The sequence below is a fragment of the Panonychus citri genome, unplaced genomic scaffold (assembly GCF_014898815.1).
Source record: "Panonychus citri isolate SS breed McGregor unplaced genomic scaffold, ASM1489881v1 Contig00063, whole genome shotgun sequence".
In the NCBI taxonomy this organism is placed as follows: domain Eukaryota; kingdom Metazoa; phylum Arthropoda; class Arachnida; order Trombidiformes; family Tetranychidae; genus Panonychus; species Panonychus citri.
In genome coordinates, this window is record NW_026515468.1 from 1,057,350 (window position 1) to 1,078,620 (window position 21,271).

At 31.7% G+C, this 21,271-nt stretch overlaps 6 protein-coding genes and 1 pseudogene across 6 annotated transcripts in view; 5 read left to right on the forward strand and 2 right to left on the reverse strand.

Moving 5' to 3' along the window:
- Positions 1-3,015: 3,015 nt before the first annotated feature.
- On the reverse strand, positions 3,016-8,775 carry LOC128386163 (stearoyl-CoA desaturase 5-like; annotated as a pseudogene).
- Positions 8,776-10,160: 1,385 nt separating this feature from the next.
- LOC128386165 (guanine nucleotide exchange factor MSS4 homolog) lies at positions 10,161-11,510 on the forward strand. Its single transcript, XM_053345156.1, has 2 exons — positions 10,161-10,426; positions 10,496-11,510. The coding sequence occupies exons 1-2, from the start codon at positions 10,271-10,273 to the stop codon at positions 10,733-10,735; spliced, it is 396 nt and encodes a 131-aa protein (XP_053201131.1). The 5' UTR covers positions 10,161-10,270; the 3' UTR covers positions 10,736-11,510.
- Positions 11,511-11,665: 155 nt separating this feature from the next.
- LOC128386158 (pre-mRNA-splicing factor syf1 homolog) lies at positions 11,666-14,445 on the forward strand. The gene is made up of 2 exons (XM_053345150.1): positions 11,666-11,819; positions 11,927-14,445. Exons 1-2 carry the CDS (start codon positions 11,817-11,819, stop codon positions 14,348-14,350), a joined length of 2,427 nt encoding a protein of 808 aa, XP_053201125.1. The 5' UTR covers positions 11,666-11,816; the 3' UTR covers positions 14,351-14,445.
- Positions 14,446-14,816: 371 nt separating this feature from the next.
- LOC128386159 (atypical kinase COQ8B, mitochondrial-like) lies at positions 14,817-17,145 on the forward strand. The gene is made up of 3 exons (XM_053345151.1): positions 14,817-15,538; positions 15,724-16,419; positions 16,480-17,145. The coding sequence occupies exons 1-3, from the start codon at positions 14,917-14,919 to the stop codon at positions 17,073-17,075; spliced, it is 1,914 nt and encodes a 637-aa protein (XP_053201126.1). The 5' UTR covers positions 14,817-14,916; the 3' UTR covers positions 17,076-17,145.
- Positions 17,077-18,102, reverse strand: LOC128386164 (uncharacterized). The gene is made up of 2 exons (XM_053345154.1): positions 17,945-18,102; positions 17,077-17,800 (listed from the first exon to the last, which is right to left on the reverse strand). The coding sequence occupies exons 1-2, from the start codon at positions 17,983-17,985 to the stop codon at positions 17,146-17,148; spliced, it is 696 nt and encodes a 231-aa protein (XP_053201129.1). The 5' UTR covers positions 17,986-18,102; the 3' UTR covers positions 17,077-17,145.
- A 343-nt stretch (positions 18,103-18,445) lies between these two features.
- On the forward strand, positions 18,446-19,932 carry LOC128386209 (uncharacterized). Its single transcript, XM_053345206.1, has 3 exons — positions 18,446-18,461; positions 18,587-18,754; positions 18,796-19,932. The coding sequence occupies exons 1-3, from the start codon at positions 18,446-18,448 to the stop codon at positions 19,545-19,547; spliced, it is 936 nt and encodes a 311-aa protein (XP_053201181.1). The 3' UTR covers positions 19,548-19,932.
- Positions 19,933-20,030: 98 nt separating this feature from the next.
- Positions 20,031-21,271, forward strand: part of LOC128386162 (uncharacterized) — a 56,797-nt gene continuing 55,556 nt past the window's right edge. Inside the window, exon 1 of the mRNA XM_053345153.1 lies at positions 20,031-20,302. Within this exon, the coding sequence (XP_053201128.1) occupies positions 20,236-20,302 (67 nt within the window). The 5' untranslated portion in view covers positions 20,031-20,235. The remainder of the gene's footprint in view (positions 20,303-21,271) is intronic.

Genomic DNA, 21,271 nt, shown 5'->3' on the forward strand with positions numbered 1-21,271 from the left:
TACGATTGCCAATTTGCCATTTTTTAATCGGCGGTAGAGAAGATCATTTCTAATAGAAAACTTTTGCTTTAATTCTCCATCCTTAACTTGTTTAATTAAGCGTTTAATTGTTGTATCTTTTTGTTGCTCGTTCTTAATTGTTGATTCATTTTCTTGTAGTTGAGCATTTGAGCAGGTTAAGATGCATTTGTCGATTGTGTGTTGATCGAAGATTTCTGGTTGATTTATTTTTTCTCTAATTTCGTTGATGAGTTGTTTAGCATAGTGAATGTTTATCACCTTCTTAGTTTTTTCTTCTTCTCGATCAATCAGGGATAAATCACAATCATCTGGATTAAGAGGAACAGTTAATAACTGTTGAGCTCGTTCTTGATTGTCTTTCTCTTGACAAACATTTTCTTGCGAGCTTCCATTTTGCTCTGAAGTCAATTTGACTTCATGGAGACAATGAAGATACTTGTAAAAATCTTCTTCCTCGATTGTTCCTTTTCTTTTATTTTTCCACTCATTGGAACGTGAAAAGCAATCGGCTGGATGTGTTTCTCCTTTTGCATATTCGATTGTATAGTGAAATTGAGCTAATAGATTCGCCCAACGGTGTAACCTTGTACATTTGTAATCGATTTTCCTTAGACTACAGAGAGCGTGATGATCACTTACAACAACGAATTTTTTGCCAATTAGATAATGTTGGTACTTTTTTATTCCTACCACAACAGCTAAGCATTCTTTTTCTGTGATCGTGTAGGCCAGTTGATGTTTTGCGAGTTTCGTTCCAAAGTAGCTGATAGGGCGCCAATTATCATCTTCTAATTGAAGCAACATCCCACCAACCGCAACTGAACTAGCGTCCACCATTAGTTTATGCTCTTTATTCGGATCGTATTGAGCTAAACTACAATCTTGTACGAGAGAATCTTTAATTTTCTGCCAGCACTTTTGATGAATAGGGAGCCATTTATATCTCGAACTTTTCTTTGAACATAATTCGAACAAATTTGAGGCCAATGTTGAATAATTCGGGACGTATCTTGACAAATAGTTAAAAAGTCCAAGTTGACTTTGTAAAGCTTTAACGTCTTTTGGCGGTTCGAATGCTAAAAGTCTTTTGACTTTTTCTTGGTCAGGTTTAACTGTTTCTCCACTTATAATGTGACCGAGAAACTTAATCTCTGTGTCCAAATTTGCACTTATCCGGTTGGACCTTTAAACCATAACTTTTTAACCTTTCGAAAACTTTTGTCGCGTTTTCAATTAGTTGAGAAAATGTTTTACCAAAGATTACAATATCATCGATGTAGGCTAGGCACGTATTGTATAACAAATCACCAAAAATTTTGTTAACAAATTCTTGAAAATAGGCTGGACTATCCGCGAGTCCCATTGGTAGCCTTTTATATTGGAATAAACCTTTTTCTGTAGTGAACGCAACCTTTTCTCTTTCTTCTGGGGCTAATTCAATTTGATGAAACCCTTGTGACAAATCAATTGAAATAAAGTACCTGAATCCCGCTAAGGCTTGGATATGGTCATCGACGTTTGGCATCGGAAATTTTCTTGTTCGACACAGCGCATTTAGTTCAACGAAACTCGTCACCATTCGATGTTGGCCATTGGGTTTCGGTACTAAAAATGCTGGGGAACATCCTCTCGATGTTGATGGTTCGATGATGTCGTTAGCCAAAAGTTCCTTAACTTTTTCTTCCATTACTTCTCGCATTTTCGGGCCGAGTCTGTATGGATTACACTGTGGGACAGGGTTGAGACCAATGTCAATCTTGATCGGTACTACGTTTGGCGAAATTTTTCCCAGATCATATTTGTGGGTTGAGAACACTGATTTATATTTGTTAATGAATTCAATCATTTGTTGTTTTTCTTGTTGATTCAAGTCCTTTGAAATCGTTTTCATGAGGATATCATTCAAGTCATTGACTTGAGGTGGAAAATCGTCTTTTCGTTGATCCAGTTTTCTCTTTTGGATATGATAACAATATTCCACTTCTTGCACATGATTAACTGTCATTGCTAATCGATTAATTTCTTCTTCTACACTTTTTTGCTCGTTTTGTTGTTTCTTTTTCCTTTTTCTTCTCTTTGTTGTCGATTCTGTAGTATTTTTCTCTTCAACAGTCAATGACTGTTTCGTAGTTGATGTTGGCACTTCTTGACTCTTAGGCCATTCACTAGAAACTATGACTTCAGGTAAACTACTAATCGGTAACACATTTTGAACCTGCTCGTGAGGTCCATAAATTGACGGAAAAAGTTTAGTAAAAAGATACTCCCAACATTGCTTCGTTGGTCTTCTCAAAACTGCATGGGCTTTTTCACCGAATCTGTTAATCTGGAAATTTTTGTAACTTGATTCCCGGTGATTGAGATATTCCTTCGTGTAAGAAATTCTGTCATTATTATCCTTAATTGCTTAATTACTCAAATTACTTCTTCCGTATTTCAGTTTAATTACTTTTCTATTGTTCTTCATTTATCTATCTACCTCAAAACGACAATTAAAATCTATATAATTCAAGTTCTAAGTTGTGTGTATTCAACGTATGTGTAAATAGAAGTCAATTGACTTTGCTTTACATAGAGATTTATCCCGAACTCGGTATATAAATTTAAACGAAGGTGGTTAATTAATCTACGGATTGATTTAATTCCTCTCAGTTAAGTTGCTGTGTCTTCATCCCTCATAGCGATAACCTAACAATGATTAAGATGATGAGGATCTCAAGTGATTACGTGATCAAGTTAATCATTAACCTTCAGGTAAATTTCACTTTCATTATTAACTTTCGTTATTAAATCTTAACCACTTATTAGTTTATTAATTAAAAAGGATTTTCCGTTAATCAAGTTCAAGTTCAAGTCTCATCAACAATCAGCAATCAGTTGATTAGTTTTTTTCTTTCAGTATTTTGTACAGTTAATTTTGTTTAATTCGTTAATTCAACAATTATTAACTTTTACTTTTCCCATTCAATGAAGGAAATTAACTTTTAATTTCAATTTTCAATTGATTTTTGTATTTGTTGATTTTTTATTGATTAGAATTGAAAACGAAAACAATTTATATTAATTGTTGGTCATTGAGAGTTGATTTAGATTTTTTTTGTATATTTTTCAGTTACAAGATTTACAGATAAAATTAATTTGATTATTTTACATTGATTGTTAGTCGTTGATTCACAATTAAAATTGTTCGTTGATTTAATTCCACTTTGGCAACATTTTGTTTCTTTTTTTTTTATTGAATTTTCTTTTATTATCTAAATCGTATTAGTTATTTTCCATTAATCGACTGCGAGAGCTTTTTGAACGGCTGCCTTACGGCCTTCGACGGTTGATCTGGAAGCTCGTTTTAGATTGTAGGCCAGTCCAAAGTAAGCGGCAGAATCGATGAAAAGTTTAGTTATATTAAGTGAGAAACCAAGTTCACTTGTGGCATAATCGTAGGGGAAAGTGTGATGGTAATTGTGATAGCCTTCACCATGGGCACCATAGGAGACGAAAATGTTTTCGGTTGGACCAATTTTATGATTATAAGGTTTGTTACCGAACATGTGAGCCGTACTATTAACGAACCAGGTACAATGAAGGCTGGTTACATATCGAGAGACAACGTTAACCAAAAAGAACCAGAAAGAGATTCACCCCAAACGAAAACGGGTAATAACCAGGGAATCAACATTCCCCATACTAAGAGTAGCCAATAATAGTACCTAAAAGTAGATCATCAAAAAGGAAAAGAGAGAAAATTAGAATCAGAATTCAAAGAAGAAAAACTCGAGACCTGTAAGGTCAATCGAATGTATTAATAGTTTTGCACGGTCAACATTCTTACCTGACTTGAAATCTGACCACTGGATCTTTCAATACATCGGAACAGTCCAATGTCGCTCCTTTCTTAAGTACGTCAGGGTGTTTTTTGAATAGTAACCAGCCCATGTGAGCAAAGAAAAACCCTCGATGGGAGTTATGTGGATCTCCATCGGTCTCTGAGAATTTGTGATGAGTTCGATGATCACGAGACCAAACGTACAAATTGTTCTAATCGAAGGACGAAAAAGAGACACAATTAGTTTAATTCAATCAAAGTTCTATGAATAGACTCGAAGAGGGAAAAAGACTTAAACTAAAAGTGAATATAATTTGTAATTTAAATTAATTGTCACGGTCCAAGATTCATATTGAGCAATTAAACAATAAAATCAAGACGATTTGTTTATCAACCTTGGGATCATGAGGCATTTAATTCAATTGATTATCGTAAGGATCAATTTGATTGCTGTGTTAACAAGCAATTTAAGGGGGATAATCAAGAGATGATTCAAAAAAAAGGTCACCTGAAAAGATCACTAATTGTAATCTGATTACTTGATTTTTCGGGAAAATTTGCCAAAAATTAAAGTGTTGATTGGTAACTTATAAAATGTTACTGATCAAAACTCAATCAATTTAAGGATAAGAAAACAAAATGAAACAATTAAAACTATCATCATATTGTCAACATTTCTAACTATTGATCGGGAAATGGATAGTTAATCATTTGATTGTTGGTAAAGCAACAATAAGACATGTTATTGATAGGTAACATTAAATGAAAAAAAATGGTGGGCTAATTGTTTGGCACAATCAATAGACACTATTTAAAGGTAAACTCCTATTTACCTTACAATTAAATCAACAATTCACTAATTTCAATCTTTATCATTTATCGTAATCAAACATTGACAAGTTGTCAATAAAATTTTCTTGGTATTTTTTTGTTAATCACTTTTTACCCAAAACAATCAAATATCATCACAATCAATTTGTTTTGTTTTCTCACAAATAAAACAATAAAAACAATCACAATTAAAGGTCACAATTTAATTTACGTCTTAACAATTGTATTAAAATCATAACCATCATCAACATAGACGACAATTTAATGTTGAAAAGGTATTCGTGTTAATTTTAATTAACCCAAATTCATGAGACAATCTTAACAATCTACTAATTGTTCAATCATAATGACCTTATAATTGATGTTGATGATAAGATCATAGACTGATTGTTAACCATCACCACCACCAACACCATCATCATCATCATCATCAACATCATCAACATCATCATCATCATCATTAAACAACAATAGAAAATGATGAAGACGATTAGATTTTATTAGAATTCACTTTTAACTCTTTACAATCAAATTTAATTGCTGAATAGAAAAGTAAAATTAACGGAACCATAAATTTCCCAATGATTGAGCAACTTAATTTACCTTTTTAATTGTGATTTAAATTATAAAAATCGAGCCATCATTTAAATGATACTACACAACAATTAACTATTATTTAGAAACAATCAATTGAATAATAAAGTTAATCGTAAACAATTTTGGTAAAGAAAAAGAAAAACTTTTTTATCGGATTAAATGTTAATTTTTTGATTAACATTTACAGAGTAGATTGAAAATAACCATGATTAACAATTTAATCTTTTGATTGTATGAATAAAATTTGATTAATTGTTTACAATCAAAACTCATCAAGTAAAACTGAAATAAACAAGGTTGAAATAATGATAGACTTTTAAATTGAATTCACAACGAAGTAAATTAAATTGTCAAGAGGTTCAGATGATTGTTTATTTTTTTCTCGGCAATTTATTAATTGTAAATTCGATTTTCTTTCTAATTGTTGTTCCAACTAATTTTCCAGATCAAGGTTAACCGAATCTGATCTCGATCGGTAAGGAAAAGGTCAGAAGGAAATAATGTTCAGAACTTTGTTCGTTTCGAGATCAATTTCAAAAGCTATTAGAGGGAAAAAGAAATTAGTTTAAACTAATCACTCTTGATGATAATGATTAAACATGATCATGATGATGATTAAGATGATTGTTGAGATTTATTTTAATTCTTGGAACAATTTTTCCGCTAAAAAAAACCAGACTTGATTAACTTTTAAATTGTTTGAATTGAGAAATAGAGAGAGAGAGACAATTTAAATTTATCCCAATAAACAACCAGTTTACTGTTAATTGTGATTAAAAACTTTTTGCCAGGAAATTGTTGGACAAATTCATGTAAATTAAATTAATCTAGATCAACAAATAATCAAATCATTGTGAACAATTTAATTATTTAATTACATTTTTCCCTTTGTTGGTTTTTATCATAATATTTATAACAAAGTTTTCACGTTGATGGTGAAAGTTGATTGTGCTTGATTTCATCTTAAACAATTAAATAACAATCGTGATTATCAAATTGCGTAATTGAATTAATATCAAATTAGAATTATCTTTGAAACAATTAAGATGATAATGATAATTGTAAATTAATAATCTAAACAACAACAAAAACAACTACACGCTGCGAATGATCAACTTTCAGTGACTAACTAAACAGTGACAATTAATAGTAACAATTTACTAATTGTAGGATAAAAGGTGATAAGAGTATAAATAATGAAGAAAGAAAAAAAAATAAAACAAAAGTTGAACAATTAACTTACCTGACCAGCGATTGTCTGACCAATCATAAGAAATACTCGTAACGGTAATCGAGCCTTGTACGATCGATGTGACCAAAGTCGATGAGCTCCAGCGGTGATACCGAAACCACCCCACGAACCCCAAAACCATGCTGATAAATAGACAAGGAAACAATCAATTTACAAGATTAAATTGTGAAAATTTAAATTCAATTTGTGTGCAAATTGTTTGACCTAATTGTTTACAGTTATGTTTGAATCTTTTTTAATAACAACAAGATTGTAATAGAAAAAAAAACAAATCATCTTAAGTTTATTTTCCAGCTAAATGACCAATATTGTTTCTCATGATGATGATGATGAAAATGTTGATTTAATCGTTAATTATCAAGTAGCCTCATCAATAAGTTGACAGGATCAATTAAATTAAATCTAATTAAATTAGATGAGAGGATCTAAGATGGTGACGATGTTAACGTTAGTGCTTACGTGCTGATTTGCCTTAATTGCTTTGGGCAATTTAACTTTTTGGTTCACTTTCAATTTCAAACTCTCGATTAATTATAAACTAACTAACTCTTTTTAAATTGTTGCAAATTTTATCACATTTTACTGTTTATTTAATAGAGATACTAATTAAGTTAACTATCAAGTTCAAGTTCGACTATTACGCAAAAATTTAATAACTTTTAATTGATTACAATTAACTAATTTTTATCTACGTTTTTTACTGATAGAAACTGAATTATTATCTAATATTTTGTCGTCTAAATATGAATAAGCTTTGAATATGAACATGATCTCGAATAAGAATCATAAACAATCATAATAATTGTAATTCTGTTAATTAATTGATCATATAATACAAGCCAATTAATTAAGAAGCTGAATTAATAGTGATTGCAATTTAATTCAGTTCCGTACATAGCATTTTAGTTATTGTATTTTAGATTGAAATTAACTACACCCAAGGAGTAAATATTGATTATTATAAAATCAAGTTTAATTGTTTGGTTTGACAATTGATTGTTAACAATTTACTTGGTTACTATTTGAATTTATTGTTCATTATTTTTAATCAGAAAAAAAACATTTGATTTAATTGTTTTTCCTGTAGAAAACAATTGAAAACAAATTGAACAATAAAAAAGTTTTAGGACTTAATCATAATCTAATTTACGATTAGCGTTACAAATCGGTCCAACAATTAACTATTATTATTATTATTATTATTTTCCAGGTCAAAATGATATATATTCATGGTTAATGAGAAAACGATTTAATTATCAACTATTATAAATTAATAACTGTGACAATCACTAAATTACTTTAGGAAGTTGATCAATATGAAATTAGCTCAACCAATTAGTACAATAAATTGATCAAATGTTAAGGTCAACGTTATATTGTCCAGTAAACAAGAGGCAGACAAATGCAATTGTCATTGGTGGAATTGGAAAGAATGAGAGTTAATTGTGATTAGATTTAATTGTTACTTACAGAACATCCAACTTAGATAAGGTCGACTGTAAGCAGATAATATATCCCATAGAAATGAGCAGCGTGAAGAATGATAAAGAAAATAACATTAATCCAAACAATTGACCAATCGGAATTGTCGATATAAAGATAAGACTTAATTGTTGTTGATTTAGTTGTATCCAATTTATGGAAATCCTCTTCCATTGGTAAATCATCTTCATCTTGATCAACAATTTCAAGTTGATTAGAAGGTGAATTTGTATAATTGTTATTGGTTATTAATGAATGATGATCATCGTCAGTTGTTGATTGTGGTGATTTAGCTAATTTAATATTAGATGGATTTGATGAAAACGGTGGCATTGTAACAATTGGTTGATTGTCGTTTAATCCAACCAAACACAAGATCAATTAATTGTGAAACTCAATGAGAAATTAGAATCTCAATTGATTAACTTTAAATCACTTATTAGACAAACTAGAGATGAGGTTCGTTGAGAGTAAAGTTTGTAACTAAATTGTTTCAAGAACAAGAAACGAACGGTGATTAACTTTACTGTTTTGTTGATTGTGGGAGGCTACCTGAAGATGATGATGATGACGATGATTGAAGATAGAAAGAGAGCAAGAAAGAAGAAAAGAAAGGAAAAAAAAAGAAAAAGAAAACTTTTCTTTTCTCTAAAGTTACCTGAACGAAACGCGGGAAAACGTTCATTTCGTTTATCAAGCTGAACGAAATGAGCGTAAACTTAACGTAGGAGGTTAACTTTTGATTCAATGAAATTAACCTGATCCTTAAAATATATTAAACAATTTAAGAGGAAACAATTTATGATTAAACTTTCAATATGTAAATCAAATGCTAACCCAAAATTAATCAATCAATTGAAAATCAAAAATAAATATTTTTTTCAATTTTGTTTTTCTGCTACGCTGTTAATCAATATCTTGGATTTGAATTGGGAAACATGGTAACAATTAACAGATTATCAGTAAATAATTGATAAATTACTATGTAATTGTCACGTATGAACATTATAAACTGTGAAGGTTAAATAATTTGATTGGAAAATTGAATTAAATTGACAAATTTATTGATTACGTTAGTTTTTCATGTTCAATTCACTCAACGTAGTCGCGCTCACAATGGCACTCGGCTAATGAATGAGCGTGACGTGATTTTAACCACTTTTTCTGGTCACTTTAAAGCCCATCGGTGCTTAGAACCGATCAGTCACCTATTTTTTAATCAGTCAAAAGAGAATCACCTTGGAAAATTAATAAAAACACCAATTGATTAACCAGTTAATCGAGGCGCTTGTATGAGCACCGATTCATTTAATGACCGGTGTTACTTCATGCGTTTGTTTTTTACATATAATCTTTTGATTGTTACTCAGTTTTTTTCAATTACAAATTAAACTGTTGATTATTTTCATTCATCTCTTGATTGTAACCATTTATATAAATGTTTTCAAATTAAATTCACTAATATCAGATCAAGGTTAGTTTATAAATTGTTGTTCATCAAAAATTGAGAAAAGGTCATGAGGAAATAATTTCCAACCATTTATATTAGGAGATCACTAACAATTTAGTTAATTGTTTGGTTGGATGTTAAAAGTGAAAAGGAAAAGTTGATTTATAAGAAAAAGATGATTGAATAAATTGTTAACTTTTCGTCTTGATTAACAACAATTTAATTTACTTTTTCCGTTTTCAAAGGTTTTCTCATGTAATGTTATTGATATTTGAGACGAAAAAAAGTTTAAAAAGTAACAGAAAAATAAACCAGATTAGCTGATGAAAACTAATCCATCAACAATTAATTCAACAAAATCCTCAATTGTATTGGAAAAAAGTATCATAATAATAATACAATTAAAATTTATTAATCACTCGAATCAATCAAGATGAATTTTCAATGAATTTAAAAGAGACAAAGTCGCAAACCAAAGGAACCAAATCTAATTTTACTCTTAATTGTGATAGTATATTTGAGTGAAGATAATGAGTTGATTAGCACCTTCAATTGGATTAACCATAATTAAAAAGTTTCTACCAAAAACGAAAGAGGATTAAGTTAATTACTAATCATTTCCAATTGTTGATCTTTTTTGAATTAACCTCTCGTACCCTTAGTTACAACTGAACTTTTATTTACATTTGTCAATCATTGGATTTGTTTACATTTCATTTCTACCTGTTGTTGTTAATTGTCTCGTTGATTTGATTGTATTTTTTTGTTACATTTCCAATAATTATCCTTTTTTAATAAACTTTTCTCTAACAAGATGGACTCTCAAGTGATCCCAACTGAATTAGTTGAAGGGAATGACAATAAATGTGAAGATAATGTTGACAACAAATTAAATGAATTTAAAATTGTCTGTAAAAAATGTTCCTGTGTAATCCTGAGACCCAATCAAGGTAAATTTATAACTCGAAAGGTAAGTTGATTCATTTTCAAGATGATTTTCCGTTATTCTAAATTTGATTTGATTCTGTTGTTTATCTAGATTGAACTTCCCATGGTTTCAACTACCAAAGGCGAGGAGAGTGTCCGAGAAACATTGGATGACCACTTGGAGGTTGATGATATTTTCACCTATGAAAACATGGGCTTTAGTAATACGGTTGAGGGATTTAAGTATTTGGTCTGTGCCGAATGTGAATATGGCCCTTTAGGCCTGATGAACAGCAACGAGAAAAAGTCTTACCTTTCACTGGATCGAATTGAACAATTGAAAGATAGTTAATCAACTAATCAATTCTAAATTGAGATGATCTTTTCTCTTTATCCCTTGGCTCTTTTCAATCTCCTTTCCATCTTCTCTAACATTTCAATCAATCTCAACTCGTTGGTGGTGCCGATGATCATTTAGCTGGTCTATTGATCTTTACTACGATTTAAATAGTTTAATGGACAATTAAACTCTCCTCTTCCTCTTCTAATCAGTTTATTTGAAAGAAAACTATTGACCACTGACCATTTGTCTATTGTTTCCATTCCTCACCTGAACATCAACTGGTCAACATTTCTAAACAAAAATGTCAACAATTTACTTTCTCAATTCAATATTTCTTATTCTGTTTGCTAATCTATTGATTCTTAAATTGTGCTCAGCCCAATCAGCTGATAATACACCTCATGTTTACGATAGTTCAGAGTTGACAGAACAAAATGTTGATTCTAATCGTTCATTAACAACCTTAATTGTCGACAAGTTAATCGATATACTTTTTCGGATCAATTGGCCTGCTCTTTTTGTTAAATTGCTGAAAACTTTGGTTAGTTTTATGATCGATGTTGCCGCTGGTGCGTTTTTTGGTCGAAGTTCATTAACATCACCATTAACTTCATTCTAATCTCTTGGTGACAAACAAACAAATGACAATCTTTCAATTTGGTTTCGGACAAAACAATCAATTTTTACAACGATCAAATTTTCAATCATAATCATTAACTTATCCTTTTTGTATCTGTGTTATTTTTTAATTGATTTTCTTATTAAAAGTAATTGATTAAAACTACCCGAGTTTTGGGTTCTATCGGTTGATTTACTTTGACAGGTCTGCACTTTAATTGCCGAGTTAAATTCAATTTAATTTATGACAATTTTTCACCGAACATCAAGTTATCAGCTGATTTTCATTCTTCGGCTCAATAAGCCGATCAAAGAAAACTCGTTTCCATGGAAACTAAAGTAAACATTTACTCTCATGTTGTTGATTTTTCTTTACAATTAATTTAATTATTCCATTGATTTAGTTGCTTGTTTTTAATTTAATTTCTATTTAAATAACATCTTTGGACCTTATTCTATCTCTGGCATTTCCATGGTAAGAAATCATCTCTTTTCTATCAGGCAATTTGATCGTTTCTTTTTTTGTTCTTTTCTATAATGTGTCAACCTATTTTTCCCTCTTTACTTTTTTCACTCTTTCAGGATGAATTTTGTAAGCCCGAGAATTTACCTTTCGAGGAGGAAATTTGTCGATATCCATTTTCGATCAAACATTGGCTTCGTTATATTAATGCCAAGAAAGAAGCCAAAGTTTCCGTTGAAATGATTAATCTATTATATGAACGAGCGTTGAAACAACTACCGGGAAGTTATAAGCTTTGGTATGGTTACTTATTGTGGAGAAAGAGAAATCTAGATGGTAAACCAATTGTTTCTGATGAATATAAAGCTGTCAATAATTGTTTCGAGAGGAGTTTGGTCTTCATGCACAAAATGCCTCGTATTTGGATTGAATATCTACAATTTTTAATGAGTCAACATTTAATAACCAAAACTCGTCGTACCTTTGATCGGTCTCTTCAAGGATTACCCATCACTCAGCATAATCGTATTTGGCCCTTGTACTTGGAGTATGTTAAATCTTATCACATCCCAGAAACTGCTGTACGAGTATATAAAAGGTACCTTAAACTGTCACCTGAAGATACTGAGGATTTCATCGACTACCTGAGAGGAATGGGAAGACTTGATGAAGCTGCTGTTAAATTGTACGAAATAGTCAACAATGAAAATTTCATCTCCAAAGAAGGAAAATCAAAACATCAACTTTGGAATGAGCTGTGTGATTTGATTTCCAAAAATCCAGATAAAGTTCATTCATTGAAAGTAGAAAATATAATTCGCGAAGGTATCAAACAATATCGAGACGAACAAGGAAAATTATGGAATGCATATGCTCAGTATTTTACCCGAAGTGGACTATTTGAAAGAGCTCGTGACATCTACGAAGAAGCCATTTCATCTGTATTAACCATCAAAGATTTTTCTCTAGTCTTTGATTCTTATTCTCAAAGTGAAGAAAATCTTATCAAAGCTAAAATGGAGAATGAAGATTTGACTGATGAAGAAGAAATTGAACTAGAATTAAGATTGGCCAAATATGAGAATTTAATCGAAAGGAGACCATTGCTACTAAATAGTGTCGCTCTTAAACAGAATCCTCATAATGTTGACGAATGGTTGAAGAGAGTAAAACTTTTAGAAGGTAAACCCTTGGAGATAATTCAAACCTACACTGAGGCCGTTCAAATGGTCGACCCAAAACAAGCGATTGGTAAAGTTTACTCTTTGTGGGTTGAGTTTGCCAAATTCTATGAACAAGCTGATCAACTCGAAGATGCTAGAGAAATATTTGAAAGAGCAGTTAAAGCTTCTTATGCCAAGGTTAACGATCTTGCCACTGTTTGGTGTGAATTTGCCGAAATGGAGTTGAGACACGACAATTTCGACAGAGCTTTGAAAATAATGCAAAGAGCTTCAGCAGCTCCTTCCAAGAAAGCAAATTTCTTCGATGAAAATGAACCAGTTCAGAATCGCGTTCACCGATCACTCAAACTGTGGTCAATGTATGCAGATCTCGAGGAAAGTTTTGGAACCTTCCAGACAACCAAAGCAGTTTACGATCGTATAATTGACCTAAGGATCGCCACTCCACAGATTATCATGAATTACGCTTTGTTTTTAGAAGAAAACAATTATTATGAAGACGCGTTCAAAGCCTACGAAAGAGGAATCGCTCTATTCAAATGGCCGATTGTTTATGATCTTTGGAATACTTATTTGACCAAATTCTTAGCTCGATACAAAGGATCTAAATTAGAACGAGCTCGTGATCTATTTGAACAATGTTTAGAAGGATGTCCAAAGAATTTATCGAAAACTTTTTTCCTTTTATATGCTAAATTGGAGGAAGAACATGGTTTAGCTAAACATTCAATGTCGGTTTATGAGAGAGCGACACTCGAAGTGGACTATAAGAGTAGATTTGAAATGTACAACATTTACATCAAAAAAGCTGCTGAAATGTTTGGTGTTACTTATACTCGGCAAATTTATCAAAAAGCAATTGAAAATCTTGGTGATAACGATGCTAGAGAAATGTGTCTTCGATTTGCCGATTTAGAACAAAAATTGGGTGAAATTGATCGAGCTCGGGCCATTTATGCCCACTGCAGTGAAATGTCCGACCCTCGAACTCAGCCCGAATTCTGGAATATTTGGAAAGAATTTGAAATTAAACATGGAAACGAAGATACAATTAGAGAAATGTTACGAATTAAGAGAAGTGTCCAAGCAACGTTCAATACCTCAGTTAATTTCATGGCAGCGCAAATGATGAGCGCTGTCAAAGCACCAACTTCGAGTATGGAAGCGATGGAAATGCAAATATCAGATACAAATGAGTCCGAAATGAGAGAGGAACCCGAGAAGCGACTTGAAACATTACCCGAGCGAAAAATTGTCTCATTTGTCAGAGAGACGACGACAAAAGTTTCCAATGAAAACCAAGCAATCAACTCGATCCCCAATCCCGATGAAATTGATATCGACGCTGATGATGATTAATTAATTTATTAACAGAACATAATTATAAATATTTTGCTTAAAAACTTCTTTCAACTTTGTAACTATTAAAATTCATGTAAATAATTTGTAACAAACCATTTTGAATCATTTGATCAAGAAACGACTAACCTTGTTGATTTATAAATCTAACGAAAGTCAAAATTTTGACCTCAAATCTTTGAAAAGTTCATTAAATTAGTAAATCATTTGGTTTGAATGGCCAATCAAAAGCTACGGTCAGTTGGATTGTCTTATGCCCTTCGGGCTTATCGATTAGTACCTTTAGGAGCATTTTAACCTAATCCAAAATAATCTATTTAAAGAAAAACAATTAAAACTTGATCATTTTGCTGTTTAGAACTAAATCAAGGTAAATTATTCGAAATTTAGATTAATCGATTTTACTTGTTTAAAACGATAACAAGTTGGAGATTTCATCATGTGTCACATGACATGTGAGTCTTTTAGTGGAACAGCTTCAAATCAAAACAATCTTTTTGTTTACATTTAACTTTTAGTTTTTTTCTTTCTAATTAGTTGATTGTTTTACTTAATTAGTGAAATTTATGTCTTCGAGTGGTAATGGTAAAGTTTTACTCTATTTTCTCAAAAATAGTGGACAATCAGCGAGAATTATCCTTGGATTAAGAGGAAATGAGGATCTCTCTCGTCACCTTGTTTGGACTCTACAAAACCGAGTGACCAACAATGCGCTTGAGGTCAGTTCTCAGTTGAATAAGATACTGACCACATCAAGTGAGTTACCGAAAGTACCGAAAACAGATGAGATACTTGAAAAGGGTGCGGTTGTTGCCAAGGGTATTCAAAGGTTTGTATCACTTGGTTTAGAAAATGCCAAAGGTAATTTAGCCCAAGGATCGGAAAAAGTATCTTCAATGGTCAATCAAGCAGTCGAAACTGTTGTTCAATCAAAAGATGAAATGATCAACAAACAGCCAATTGTTGATGATAAATCAACTGATTCTCCAATAATTAATGAATCACTTGATCCTCAGCCAATTATTTCAACCAAAGAAGTAAAAAAAGCAAAACCGAAACTTGGACCTTTAAAGTTGCCAGAGGGCAAAAGGTTAAACATCAAATTACCAGAGAGACAATCATTAAGTGACCGATCCAAAGAAAGTAAAGTGCCCGCTTCTCGAATCTCAAGAATGGTCTCTTTTGGAGGTTAGTTAATATAATCAATAGTTTTATATACACAAATTACAATACAATTTGAAATTGGTTAAGAATAATGAGAAATCATTTGGAATTGTTGTCAAATGTTTGATTTGAAGTTCTATTCAATGAAAACACTTTTTTCTTTTTCTTTTGAATGATATGAATTTTTTTTCATCGATTTTCCTTATCAGGTCTTGCCGCTAGTTTAGGTTATGGAGCATTGAAGCAGATCACTAAGAAGAGATTGGGGTTCGAAGAGCAAAGCGCTACAACGAAGCGAATGGATTCTTTCATCTCTGAAGAAATGGCCCAGAAAATTGTTGATACACTTTGTAAAACTCGAGGCGCTGGACTTAAAATTGGACAAATGTTGAGTTTGCAAGACAATGCAATCGTTGATCCTAAATTACAATCAATTTTTGAAAGAGTTCGTCAAGCAGCCGATTTCATGCCCGCCAGTCAAATGGAGCAAGTATTGATTAACGAATTGGGTGTTGATTGGAGGGACAAGATGCAATCAATGGATCCAAAGCCATTTGCGGCTGCATCCATTGGTCAAGTGCATCGGGTTATCCTCAAAGATGGAACCGAGGCTGCGATGAAGATCCAATATCCAGGAGTAGCTGAAAGTATCGACAGCGATATAAAAAATTTAGTTTCCATCTTGAATCTTTGGAACGTGTTACCTGATGGCCTTTTCATTGACACAATAGTTAAAGTTGGACGGAAGGAGTTGATGTGGGAGGTTGATTATGAGAGAGAGATCATATGTACAAAGAAATTTCGTCAACTGATGGAGCCATTTTTCGAAGATGAAGGATTTTATGTTCCAAAGGTCATTGATGATCTATCAACTAAACGTGTGTTCACATCTGAATTAATTCAAGGTAAGAATGTTGAAGGTTAAATTTGAACCAAACTGATTAACACATAAATCATCTTGATAGGTATTCCTGTGGATAAATTAGCTGACACAGCGGAGATAACACAAGAAGTTCGTAATTCAGTTGCACGGCGACTTCTTCGTTTATGTTTACGAGAAGTGTTTATTTTCCGTTACATGCAAACTGATCCAAATTGGTCAAACTTTTTCTACGATCCACCAAATGACACAATCAATTTACTCGATTTTGGTGCTACTCGCGAATACTCAAAGGAATTTGTCGATAAATACATGAAGGTCATTCACTCGGCTGCTTTACAAGACCGAGAGGGCGTTCGTCGAGCGTCCATTGAGATCGGTTTTCTAACTGGTTACGAGTCAAAGATTATGGAAAAAGCTCATGTAGATGCGGTCATGATTTTAGGTGAAGCGTTTGCGGCCGAAGGGGAATTTGACTTTGGTGCTCAAGACACAACTCGAAGGATAAATGAACTGGTTCCGGTTATGCTTCAACATCGATTGACTCCACCACCCGAAGAAACTTATTCTTTACATCGTAAAACATCAGGTGTCTTCTTGTTATGTACCAAATTAAAGGCCAAGATCAATTGTAAGGAATTGTTTGAAGATATTTACGAGAAGTATTTAACACTTGAATAGGTTTGATTGTGATGATGAGGAGGAAACAAATGTAGTTTTGTAATTTATTAAATAAAAACATGTAACATGATCAAGCTCTTAGAAAAGGCGATCTAACAATCGGTTTTGCGGCTCGTTCTTTCAATTTTTTCATCCTTTCCATGTATTTACGATTTCTTTCATCTATGTTAGATTTACACACTCGTAGTGAAGTAGGAGTAGTCTTATTTTTTACAACAGGAACTTTGGATTTTTTAACGATCCTTTCTTTGGTGATATTATCAACTAATTGTCGGTGTTTGTCAGCTTCAATTCCAAGTAAACACCAGAAACCTTCAAGATCATCAACAGTAACTTCCTTATCTCCTTCAATCGGGGGGATCTCTTTAAGAGCAACAAGACAGAGATTTCGAAACATCTTGAGTTTACCTTTTTTCAACAATTTAACTTTATTCAACTCGATACCAGCAACCATTGTTATATCATCACTTTCACCAGTTTTAGTAGCAAATTTACCAATCAATTCAATATTACGATTAATCTCCTCTTCTAATCTAAGAACACTTTCCAAGTACCAATATTTTTCCGATACTTCCGTTGTCTTCAACAAATCAATATAATCAACAGGCTCCGGTTCAGGTTGTTGATGAGGAATCAACAATGAAATTAAAAATGAGAAAGACAACTGAAAATGAAAATATGAAAACTCTAGCACAGTGTAAACATAAAATAAGAAAGAGATAAACCTAAAGATGAAAAGAAAAGACAATTAACAAAAAATGAAATTAAAGAAAAAAAAGTCAAGTGAGTGAAAACAGAAAAAAACAGTTGAACCGGCATGGAAAAAGCGGAACAAAGAGACACAAAGAGTAAAGAAAAAGATGACTTACCCAGAGAAATAAGAAGTTTTAAAACCGTTACAACAATCCATAATTAGAATTGGAGTAATTAAAATCAATTAAAATTCAGTAATCAAGTCAAATAAAATTAAAACAATTCCAATTGAAAAGAGAAGCTTTTTAATTAAAGAAACCGAACTGCAGTTAGAATTTGAATGAAAATTCTCTTCTCCTATTGGTCAATTTTTCTTTTCTCTTCGAATGTGTCGCCATCTGTGGTTTTCTTTTCTCTTTTCTTTAAGCTTCTTTTTCTTAATAACGGAGATAAAAGTTTCGCTTTTTTTGTCTAGTCAATTGTAGGAGTTAATTTATGTTAATTTCTTTAATTGTTTTCTAATTTCTTTACTTTTTTTCACTAATTTACATCAGTTGTTCTTCTTTTTAATTGTTCTCTGTTTGTTTGCAACTTTCACCTCTTTTCTCTTTCAATTACCAACTGATTGTATTGATTAAGTTCATTGGAAAAGATAAATTGTCTTTGGAATAATCATCATGAGTCACCAACGAGGTAAAGCTTTTTTTTTCTATTCTTTTTGTTTTCTTATGGCGTATATTTGATAGATGATGAAATGTCACTTTAATTATGTTTAATTTTGTCTAATTGTTTTCTTTTTTCTTCTAATTTCTTGATAGCTCCGGGTTTTGGTCGACCGCCTCAGACTCCAAGTAATGTTAATAATTTAAATATCTCTGGATTTTGGTCTAAAGCAACTAATAGTAATTTCCTTACCAATCCGTTTACTTATCCAACTGGTAACCAATTTAATGAAAATACTGCCACTAATAGTAATGTTAATAATAGTAAATTCGATCAATATTCCCCTGGATTAAGAGATGATTTTTATGGAGACAATCAGCTACTAATTCAACAGCTAATCCATCAAATTCCCGATCGATTGGGACCAGTGTCGCGATATCGCCTAGTACTTCATCTACTTACACTTATTCTCCTCCACCATTAATTAATTTAAATAATAATCGTGCTAAATTATCATCATCATCACCATTTCCATCGCAACCTTCTCGTAGTCATTGTCCCACAACAAATGATCTAATATTGGCCCAATTAATGAGTCTCTGTTTGGATAATCAGCAATCCATTTCAATTGATAATCTAAATTCTCTTTCATCATCTTCTTCTCATGGATCTTGTAAATTAATCGACCCTATTGGTACTTCATTGGATCAATCAAATAATTTATCATTACGAAAGCTGAAAGCTCGAACAGAAGATTCATTCAATTCTAATATCACTTCAGATCTTCAATACAATCATCCTACAATTCCAATAGCAACCAATTCACAGAATGGAAATGGAAGACGAAAACATCGCCGAGGATCTTGTTTAGAATGTGTTTTCTGTAAAAACAACGGACAACCTGCCAGTTTCTATCAAAATCATGTACTCAAAGACGTTCTTGGCCGTGTTACTTGTCCAATTCTGTTCGCATATGACTGTCCTATTTGTCACAATGGAGGAGGACCGAAAGCCCATACAGTGAGATATTGTCCTCAAAATAAGCCAAGTAATCGTCTAAGAAACGCTCTACTTAAATCTCAAACTCTTCTCAACAACAATCAATCCATCATGTGAATCGCAACCAACCAACATTCATTGACATCAAATTAATATTCAACAAATAATCAAACCCAATCAAACTGCCCCAATGGACAAAATCAAATGACAGCCATCATCATATATTATTATATATATACTAATCTAATTGTTTGTTACATTTTTTTTTTCTGTTACCTTTTGTTTACTCAGAATGAAACATCATCTTCACGATTGCCTTACATTATTGTATTGTTACTTTTCCATATTTCATATTTCATACTTCATATTTCACATTTCACATTTTTCATTTCAATTATGATGCAAAAAAATATATATTTCTTCATATTTAGACAAAAGAATTTTTATAAATTCGATATTAAAATTAAATCTTCATTTTCGTTTACAATTTAAATTCTTTCAACTTAATATTCTCACCATAAGATGGCAGCACATGTAAGAGAATTTTGGACAATCAAAGAGAAGAAAAAAAAATTCTCTTTGGAGAAACAAAATGTTCTCCAGTTTAAAGAGTAACTTTTAACAGCGAACTTGGTTTAACCTTTTAACTTGTTAATCTTTCGTTTTTAATTTTGTTTCTTCTTAATGTCGACAATTAACGTGATTAATGTTCCATTGATTATCAACAATTAATTGACTTTAAGTGTTTTCGTTTTCGTTTTTATTTCTCTTCACTGCAAATCAAGCAGCCAACATAATCCATATTATGTTACCAATGGATTTAATTATCGTTTCGCTCCCTTATTCATTAATGGTATTTATTTTTCAATTATGTAAGTACAATAACCTTTTTATTACTAAAATTTAATTACTTTTAATTCAGTGTCAATCAATTACCTCTAATTAAACTGTGACCATCAATTGGGTAGCCAATTCGCCCACCATAAATAATCTTGTTACTCGGTAGGGCAAAGATTACATATGAAGAGAGATTTAGTTCCGGTTTTTTCTCTCTCTCTCAGTATCTGTAAGATTAAATCAATTGGAATCTAATCCATAGTTATGAAGTTAATTATCTTCTTAATCATACCATTTGTTATAAGATTAAAAGGAAACCTTGACATTAGGTTAAAGGTTTTCACTTAGTCATTCTTGATATAGTCTATTAGTTAATGTTTGTTTCCGTTTTGTTTTGTCTCTATTTTTAGCATTTTTCATGTAACTCAAGTGAATCCTGTAGGTAGCAAAAGTAACATAAGGGTTTGATTTTAGGTAAACTGTATTAGTTGCATAACCGATTACTTGTTTATTTTGTGCTCAATTGTTTTCCATGGTTGGTTAACCCTGATCATGATTTACAAAACAATCAAGCTTCTGATTTTGAAAAGAAAATTATCTACAAAATTTTGACAAAAAGCAATAAAACTGTTTAACCTTTACTCTTGTTAGTTTTCTTTGTTTCTCTGTTCATGTATCTTAACCGGACTTGAATTAACTCTTAACCCTCAATCATCGTGATCTAAGTAAACATCATCATTATCCCTCAACAAATCAGAAAATCATACGAATCAAGAGTTTGCTACTCGATTGGAATTTTCTTATTTACCAAAATTCTAATACACATAATAACGATCTTGAAAATTCATTGGTGTTTCTAAATACCAAATAACAATAGAAAATGATAAACAATAGGAAACATTGATTTTCTCTTGTAGCGCAATCAGTTAATTGAAAAGTTCTTTGTCAATTGATTTAGTCACACTGGATTAATATTCATAAAAAGACAATCAATTATACAAAGA